At 44.5% G+C, this 10000-nt stretch overlaps 1 protein-coding gene across 8 annotated transcripts in view; it reads left to right on the forward strand.

Annotated features, from left to right (window-relative positions):
* Positions 1–10000, forward strand: part of fnbp1b (formin binding protein 1b) — a 94200-nt gene that overhangs the window by 71026 nt on the left and 13174 nt on the right. For 6 of the 8 annotated variants that reach the window (XM_076284727.1, XM_076284724.1, XM_076284730.1 and 3 more), the window contains exons 7-10: positions 3509–3637; positions 3818–3964; positions 5172–5363; positions 7975–8199. In XM_076284727.1, the coding sequence (XP_076140842.1) occupies positions 3509–3637; positions 3818–3964; positions 5172–5363; positions 7975–8199 (693 nt within the window). The remainder of the gene's footprint in view (positions 1–3508; positions 3638–3817; positions 3965–5171; positions 5364–7974; positions 8200–10000) is intronic. The other 2 variants (XM_076284728.1, XM_076284729.1) reach the window with 1 other exon arrangement.

Here is a 10000-nt window from a genome sequence, read left to right on the forward strand (position 1 = left end):
CATCACATACCCTTCACCATACCTAGAGATTGGCATGGTTTTATTTCAGTTAGCCTATTAGCTGGTTTAATTTGCATTGAGCTCAATGAGCATCAAACCAGCTAACAGGCTAACTGAATAACACCATGCCAATCTCTAGATATGGTGAAGGGTATGTGATGTGGGGCTATTTTAACTCCAAAGGCCAAGGGGACTTTATCAGGATGCATAGTATCCCGGATCCATGAAATACAGTGCCTAGAAAAAGTATTCAGCCCCATGCTTAAGTTGACTAAAAAGAGGAATAAAAAAATCATCTTTTGGAAATGGATCTTAATGCCTTAATTACAAAAATGAGGTAAAATCCAACCTTTAAGGACACCAATTTTCTTTGTAAATGAATAATGTATCGTAAATAAATAAATGTTCTTCATTAAAATACAGGGTGCATAAGTATTCATACCCTTAAACCTATATTGAATTCCCATAGAGGCAGGCAGATTTTTATTTTTAAAGGCGTTATTTAATGGATCGATCCAGGATACTATGCATCCTGATAAAGTTCCCTTGGCCTATGGATTTAAAATAGTCCCACATCACATACCCTTCACCATACCTAGAGATTGGCATGGTGTGTTTCAGTTAACCTATTAGCTGGTTTGATGCTCAAATCAAACCAGCTAATAGGCTAACTAAAATACACATCATGCCAATCTCTAGATATGGTGAACGGTAATAATAAATAATACTGTTTAGGGTATGAAGTATAGTAAATCTTAATGAATAACACATACAAGAAGTATGAAGCACATGTGGCCACACAAGAATGATGATGGTGGAGGTCTGCAATGGGTGTCTATGATCTGTCTACTTCTCACCTCTCTTACAGTAGGAGGTAAGTTGAGGCTTGTCACACATATATGTATATGGTGCATCATATATATATATATATATATATATATATATATATATATATATATATATATATATATATATATATGGAAAGAGATAAATACCTGTGTGTGTGTGTGTGTTTGTATCGTCAAGTGGGAACTCCATCCTGAACTATTTGTATCATCGTAGGGATGAAATCCAGGTCTCTCATGTTTTCAATGGATACAGGCCCCAGTTCACATTTGCTTAGCATTTGATTCAAAGTTTTAGTTTGTCCCAAGTCATGACATTTTGTGTGTTTGCCAGGATTGCAATGAGGAGAACAACTAGTGGATTTATGTCCACTCTCCCTCCCCCACAACCATGCACATAAATGCACTACACACCTACACAACTTTTGAAATCGGATGATAATGAGGATCATTACGCTGCATTCTCAAGTTCGTAGTAAATGAAAGGCAGAAGTAAAAGTTAACTTGTGAAAATGTGTGCCCATGTTATGTATTTTGTGTAGAACTATGCAAGATTTTCACCTTAATATAAAATTTATGAACTCAATTTGATGGAAAATGAACTTGTAATAGGGGAATCGTTCACCTAGCATAGCCATAGAGCACAGCCATAGCGAGTTGCTAATGAGAGAACCAGCCATGCAACAGCGCCCCGAAGACACAGCATTTTTATTGTGTACAGGGGGAACATGCCACGAAAAGTAGGCTATTTACAATGGCAGAGTAAAATATAAATATCGCCACTTTAGGGGCAGCTCTAGAGTTGGCAAACACATCTGAACCTGCATACGATGAGAATGAGAAAAAAAACACAAAAGGAACATTTCAAGCACATTATTGTACGTGTGGCTGCACAAGCACAGTGATCGTGAGGGTCTGCAGTGGGTGTCCATGATCTGTCCTATTTTTCTAGGCTTTCTAGGCTTTGGGGCAGCCGTGGCCCACTGGTTAGCACTCTGGACTTGTAACCGGAGGGTTGCCGGTTCGAGCCCCGACCAGTGGGCCGCGGCTGAAGTGCCCTTGAGCAAGGCACCTAACCCCTCACTGCTCCCCGAGCGCCGCCATTGTAGCAGGCAGCTCACTGCGCCAGGATTAGTGTGTGCTTCACCTCACTGTGTGTTCACTGTGTGCTGTTTGTGTTTCACTAATTCACTGATTGGGTTAAATGCAGAGACCAAATTTCCCTCACGGGATCAAAAAAGTATATATACTTATCAATAGATTTGCTTCAAATTTCAGATTTGTCCCCACCTCTCCCAAAATCTTGACTGTGTGTGTGTGTGTATCCTTATGCTAATGAGATTGGTCCCCATCATGTATGAGGTCCCCGTGTGTGTTGTTTTTTATCATAGTAGGCGTGTTTATGTAAATGAGGTCCCCACTCATCACAATATCTTGGCTTATTTTGCTGGTCCCCAAATGTGGCTGTAAATTCAGGTCAGGAAACTTTTTGCGAGTGTATCACTAATTTGAGGTGACCAGTCAGTTTGATAATTTTAAACAAACAAGCCTGATTTTTTTCAGACCTGTAGCACCTCTGGAAACAGTGGTTCCCATATAGCACCTTTTTTGACAGGTGGCCCCACTAAGTAATAAATACCAGTATGTGTGTGTGTGTGTGTGTGTGTGTTTGTGAGTGTGTGTGTGTGTGTGTGTGTTTGTGTGTGTGGAGAGGGGGGGGGGGGGGTTATACCTGTTTCTGCTACCCGTGTGCTTCTAGCCTTTTTGCATGGTCCTAGCAAGGCGCAAGCTAGCATGCACGCACTTGCACATGCAAATGCACTCACATCAGGAAACCCAAACACACACACATGGCCGTTCTCACACTCATGCTTTAGCACAGAAAATACGCCTAATAATCTCTTGATCTCTCACCCACTCTATCTGTCTTCCTTGCTGCTACCTTTTTCTTGAGCTGTTTTTGGGTCTGTCGGCGTCAGTCAGTCTGTCTGCCTGTCTGCCTGTCAGCCTGTCTGTCTGTCAGCCTGTCTGTCTGTCTGCCTGTCTGCCTGTCTGTCTGTCCTTGGGTGAATGTGTGCAGAAGGGCCTCTCAGGGCTTCACAGGCTTGTTCTGAAAGCAGCAAGATGAATGAAAGACATTAAGAATGCTGTGTGAATGCAGTAAAGAAGGCCCAGATTGATAGCCAGTGCGGCAAAATCCTTGAGCTTGGTTGGCTTTTTTTTGATCTCACCACCTGGTGTAAAGCTGCCGAGAGGTTCACAGTTTCTATGGACTGTTCAGTAAACTGTGTGTGAATGTACAGTGAATTCCTGTGAATGTGTGTTTCTATGAATGTGTGTGTGTGAAGGTCTGTTTCAGTGGAAAGGTTTTCTCGCACACCTGTTTAAAATTTAGCATCTGAAGTGAGATAGAGGTGTTGAGTGTATAAGGCAAACATGCAGGACAGTGTGTGTATCTCTCTGTATGAATACAGTGCAGGTGTGCAAGTGCTGTTTTTGTCTCTTCGGATCGTATGTGTGATTTATGTGTTTATGAAACATGATGTCAGTACCTCAGTTAACCCGTCTTGTTCATTTGTACAGCAGTAGATAATGGAGCAGAAATTCTTACATAACCCCCCCCCCCCCCCTTTCTGTTTCCTTTTTTTCCTTCTATCTCTCAGGCGAGGCAGCAAGCTCAAATGAGACACCAGATGGCTTCAGACAGTAAGAATGAATATGCAGCGTACCTGCAGAAATTCAACCAGGAGCAGAATGACCATTACTACTCCATCATCCCCACCATATTTCAGGTATGATTCACCAAAATGAAAGCAAACTCTCTCACACACACACACACATATACACACACACACACACACACACACATGCACGCACGCACACACACACACACACACACACACACACACACCTTGACGCAAATCTGCAAAAAAAACATATTCTCACTCCAATCATTATTTGATCATAAACAGAAAATCCAGGACATGGAGGAGAGGAGGATTGAGCGGTTGGGAGAGTCCATGCGCACCTTCGCTGAGGTGGACCGCACCATCCTGCCTATCGTGGGCAAGTGCCTAGACGGCATGACTAAAGCTGCAGAATCAATTGAGGCCAAGAATGTAAGTATAACACACACACACACACACACACACACACACACACACACACACACACACACACACACACACAAACTCAATAATATACTGATAATAGATAAATCAATATATTCTCAGATAAATCAATATATACTGGTCTAATCAATGGTGTATATAGTCACTGGAAAGCAGATGGAAGTCAGTGTAAACAGAGATACAGTACGTAGTACCCAGCAGATCCCCCTTGTGCTGCACATCCACCTCCTCTCTGTCCTCCCCTGTGTGTCTCTTGACCCCTCTGTCCAGCCATCTCCTCCCTTCCTCCCCTCCTGCTCTGGGCTCACCTGCCACGCCCGTGTTTGCGTTGTACGAGCAGATGGTCAGATGGTCGAGGTTTGCCAGGTTAACAAGGGAGTTTCCTGTTTCTCAGAACACCACGGTTGTGTGTGTGTGTGTGTGTGTGTGTGTGTGTGTGTGTGTGTGTGTGTGTGTGTGTGTGTGTGTGTGTGTGTGTGAGATCAGCACACACACTTTCTCTCTCTCTCTTGTTTCTTTCTCTGTGATGTCACATCACTTCTTCCCAATCCTCTTCCTCGTCGGCCACTCCTCCCTCTTACCGCTCCCGCTGTTCTCTCTCTTGAGTAATCACTAGATCATTAGATCACTGAACTACTGCAGGATGGGCTCTTTCTTTCTTTTGCTCTCTCTCTGTGTGTGTGTGTGTGTGTGTGTGTGTGTGTGTGTGTGTGTGTGTGTGTGTGTGTGTGTGTGTGTGTGTGTCTGTGTGTGTGTCTGTGTGTGTGAGAGAGAGAGAGAGAGAGAAAGAGAGAGAGAATCTGTTTTCTTAACTGCTTGGTGACCTATTCCACAGATGACCCAATGCTGCAGTACCATTGTAGTGCTACAGTTAGTAGATTCCACCAGTTCCAAATAAATGACTGAGAAACCTATCTGCCAAACAAAAGATGACACAGTGAACAAGATAGATAGACAGATAGATAGATAGATAGATAGATAGATAGATAGATAGATAGATAGATACTTTATTGATCCCCAAGGAGAAAATACAGTAGAGTAGAGTACAGAGTGAATACAAATCCTCATTGCCACATCATTGTACTTTAGATTAAGATTGTACATTGTAGATTAAGATTACGCAATAAGTTTACAGGTATTTTCCTTTATTCCTGGATTTTGATGTATTCCTGGATTTTATCCACGCCATTTGCAGGACTCCAAGCAGGTGGTGGACTCATTCAAGTCGGGCTTTGAGCCCCCGGGCGATGTGGAGTTTGAAGACTACGGCCAGGCGATGAAGAGGGCCGTCTCGGAGACCAGCCTGTCCAACTCGCGTGGCGAGAGCAAGCCCGAAAAGTCGGCCAAGCGACCGGGCAAACTGTGGCCTTTCATCAAGAAGAACAAGGTAGCACACACACACATAGGCGCGCACACACTCACACACACACACAAATCACATGTGCATGCTCCCTCACTGTACGCATACTGTGTACATCTTTCTATAGAATTGTTGGCACTATGCACTATGGGTAATGTGTATCAGGACTTGATCAGCATGCCCTTGGCCTCCTAGACTTGGCCCTGGGTGAAGAGATATCATTCTGTTTGGGGGGGGGGAGTTTTGGGCGGAGGGAGGGTGGAAGAGAGAAGTGCTCTGTTCATCTTTCCTTTCAGTTCATGCCATTATCCCCCCCTTCCATACGCCTCCCCTCTGTGAGTCCTGAGCCATCAGCATCGCTCTTCCTGTTTGTTATTGTATTTGTTTGTTTGTTTTGTGTGTTTGTTATTGCTGTTGTTATCCTCAATTCCTTCCTCCTCTCCCCCTGGTCATGACCTCACGGCTGACTAAAACGGTCATTTCTAACGGTCGTAACAACTGCGAGCGTGTCAACGACGCGTGACACAACACGTCAACACTAACCAAAAGCAACTTTCCACCCCACCCCGCCTGGACTGCAACATGCTTTCACCAGTCAACCTAAATAGGCCAAAACAAAACCAAAAGACTACAATCCCCAGCTGCCTGTGAACTTTGACCCCAGCACCCCAATCCTCTCCTGTAGCCCAGCGATTTCATGATCCCACCTACTTTGCTGTTTCAGATTTAATCATAAGGTCTGGTCTTTATCCCCTCTCCTCCTCTTCCTCATTCTCTTTCCTCTGTTTCTACTGTGGGCTTTCCCAGAATGGCCCCCCCACCACAATAACTTGCTTCTGAATGGCTGGGCTGGACTTTAACTTGATGCTTGGATTGGGTGTATAACCAGCTGATTTGTAGGAGTGTTATGCTGTGATCCCGTTGTCCATGCTGACGGCTTGTGACAACCTGTAACTTGTGAAATGACGTCACTTCCTCGTAAGAAGCGTTCCGGTACAATGAGTCAAAGACCAATCAATCGCCGGTTTACACCTCGAGTAACATAATGTTGTCTAGCGTTTATTTTTAGCAACACAGCAACATTGCTAGCAACTTTTACCAACACCAATGGATAAACAACACATTTCACAGTATTCCACGAACAACAAGACAACATAACACATACCCTTTAGGCATTGGAATGTGTACGAGTAATTGAAATGGACATTTACATTTGCTCAGCAGTCAATATAAGAGTAAAATAGCACAGCTACTTAACACAAACACAGGGTGCAGCCATCTTTGTTTTCAAGTCGTAAGAACTCGCCGCCGAACTTGGGGGTCCTCTGGCTTGTACGAGATTGCTTCATGTCAGACGACTTGAAATGGGCCTGTCATTGCGTAATTTTGCACAACTTCCGTTATTTCGTACAACTTACTACTGGTAAGATGCGTACGATGGACAACGGGATCACAGGATTAGTGTATTGCAGTGCTTGGGTGTGTATGAGTGTGTGTGTGTGTGTGTGTGTGTGTGTGTGTGTGTGTGTGTGAGAGAGAGAGAGAGAGAGAGAGAGAGAGAGATTGTATGCATTACTGTATACATTGTGCTGCATAGGCCCCAGATTTGTTCCATATTCCCTTTAAAAGATAGTGACATGTGTATGCATGTTTCCATCCTGTGCATCTATGCTGTCCTTTGTTATTGGTGTTTCAATGTGTATGTCAGTGCATTGGGACCTTTCGTCAGTATACTTATTGAGCTTTCGATCATAAACACACACACACACACACCTCACACACACACACACACACACACACACAAGATAACACTAATCTTCAGATATGCTCTTGTTTAGATGTGGCATATACTGTGAGAGTGCGGAACATTTAGCTAACTGATTTAGTTCAGGTATGAATACAAGTGCAGTAACACAAATGCTTTAGAGCGATACAGTATGTTGTCTGTATATAGATTTTGTACTGTGTTACATTGTCCCTGTTGGTTTGTTATTGTGTAAAGGTCAGGTAGAGTTGATTGGTGTGATATCTGAGCTTGTTGGGCTTGTGTGAGACCGGGCGTGAGTGTGTGTGTAAGAGTGAGTCAGCAAGGGAGTGTGTGTGTGTGTGTGTGTGTTCATGCAGCATGTGTTAGCCGTTAGCTCTAGCTGTAGATTGCATGATCTGTAGCTGTGTGTGTATTGCACCTCTCATGTAACACTGTAACACCTGAGCCTGTGACCCGTAACCTCAAACTCACTCTCACCTCCGAGTTCTGTCCCTCTGTCTTATTCTTTCTTTCTTTCTGTTGGGTTTAACGATGAACAAGTGTAACATTTGTCTTATTGGGTTCCGTGGTGTGCTGTGTCTCTGACATTTTCCTTTTGATTTGTTGTAATTAATAGATTAATTACTGAGTTAATTCGTCATTTAATTCAGACTGTTTTTATTTTAGCGCCTTATTTCTCTCGTTTTTGTGTTCCCCTCTTTTTTTTAATCCTTCCTTTTTTCCGGATGAACACTGCTCCCCCCCCCCCCACACTCTCTCTCTCTTTCCCAACTTTCTCTTTTCCTCCCTCTCTTCCTCTTTGGCTCTCTCTCCCTCTCCCCCTCTCTTTCCGTCGCTGCTCCGTTGCTCCGTCTCTCTTCTCACCGGTAGCTTATGTCCCTGTTAACGTCCCCGCACCCCCCCCAGCCGCCCCCGGCACCCCCTTCCTCCTCCCCCTCCTCCTCCTCCTCCACCTGCCCCCGCCCCTCCTCACCTTCTGCTGTTCCCAACGACCCCCAGTCACCCAAGCAGCCGCGCGAGCCCCTGGGCCACCGCCTCAACGACCTCATGACCTCCAAATCCAAAATGCACTGCCTCCGGAGCCTCAAGCGAGGGGTAAGTGTGCGTATGAGAGAGAGAGAGAGAGAGAGAGAGAGAGAGAGAGAGAGGAGTGTGAAAGAGTGTGTGTGTGTGTGTGTGTGCATGTGCATGTGCCACCTCCCATCTATGAGGGTGTGTCCCTCTGCTAAATGCTTGTGCCTGAGTCTTCCCATCGCTTTTGTCCTCTACACTGTCTCTGTCTCTCTATTTTTCTTCTCCTCCTCTCTTCCTCTGTACTTTCTCTCTTTATTTGTACTCTTTACTCTTATTTCATAATTCTGATCTTGTGTACGGTGCTTTTGGGCACCAAAAGAAGCCCAGTGGGTGAAATGATGATGTCATAACACTGCTCTACGCACATCTGGATTCCCATGATGCTTAGGACACTTAGGCATGATTGTCAGACAGTAAACTGAGTCCATGTCTTCTCTCTCATACAGACACACACACACACACACACACACACACACACACACACACAGATACAGATACATGCACACACACACACACACACACACACACACACACACAGAGATACATGTACGATTTATGAGAATGGAGCTGGTTGCACATATGCTGGGAAAAATACAATTATAAAACTATTACCCAACCCCTCTCTCTGTTGACTGATGTCTCTTGTCGATATTTGGCACCAAAATGTGCAAAGCACACATAATATTAGAGGAGAGAGGAGAAACCAATGGTGTCATCAAAACTTTAGTCTCTCTCTCTCTCTCTCTCCCTTATCTCTCTCTCTCTCTCTTTCTCCCTTATCTCTCTCTCTCTCTCTGACTCTCTTTATCATGCTAGGTCCTCTTTCTCCCTCCTTCTCCCTCCTCATTGCCTCTGTGTCATTGTTGCACCTGTGCTTCATTGCCACCTATTCATCTATCTGCCCATATACCAGTATAAGTATGTCAATCTATCCATCCAGCTCTGCCTTTCTTCCTCTATTTTTCTCTGCCTATTTTTCCTTTTCCTCTCTCTCTCCCCTTCTCCCATTCTCTTTCTCACTCTCTCTTGCTCTCTATCTATCTATCTATATATCTATCTCTCCATCTCTCTCTCCCTCTCTCCCACTTTATCTTTCTCTCCATCTCTCTTTCTCTCTCGCTCTCTATCTCTCTCTATCTATCTCTCACTGTCTTTCTCTCTATCTCTGTCCATCTCTCTCCCTCTCCCCCCCTCCCTCTCTCTCCCTCTCCCTTTGTCCACACTCTGGACATACTCTACACACATAATCACAACTATCCTCTCTGAGAGGCCAGTCTGCTCACAGACTCACACACACCAATAACTCCAGAGGCCAGGGTTCTTACAGAGTCACCCTTCCCCCCAAATCCCCTGACACTCACATTAATCCTGCAGCCAGGTGTGTGAGTGTGTGTGTGTGTGTGTGTGTGTGTGTGTGTGTGTGAGAGAGAGAGAGAGAGAGAGAGCGTGAGAGTTTGTATATGTGTACTGAAGGGCAGGTTTGGTTGATCTTTCAGTGCAAAGTGTAGGCTGCAAAAGTATTTGCATGGCTCTACACAGCCATGCATTCTAATCTCAGGTAATACTTTCTTTAGGTCCCTTGATGTACAGGGACCATTCTGCCTATGTCAGTGTAAGAATGTGTGTGTCTGTGTGTGTTAGTGTGTGTGAGTGTGCATGTGGTAAAGAATAGACTCTTGGTTAGAGCTATATTAGGATGTAAGGCTTTCTTTCACAGGAAGTGACATTTCAGACAGGAAGTTCAGTTTAGGACCCCAAATGTGAAGCTGTACCTAGTTTTGCACACTCACACAGCACACAGCACACATCACACACACACACA

Source organism: Alosa pseudoharengus, unplaced genomic scaffold (genome assembly GCF_046254945.1).
Source record: "Alosa pseudoharengus isolate Yale_2024_CS ecotype anadromous, Long Island Sound unplaced genomic scaffold, YU_APseudo_1.1 YU_APseudo_1.1_scf_14, whole genome shotgun sequence".
In the NCBI taxonomy this organism is placed as follows: Eukaryota; Metazoa; Chordata; class Actinopteri; order Clupeiformes; family Clupeidae; genus Alosa; species Alosa pseudoharengus.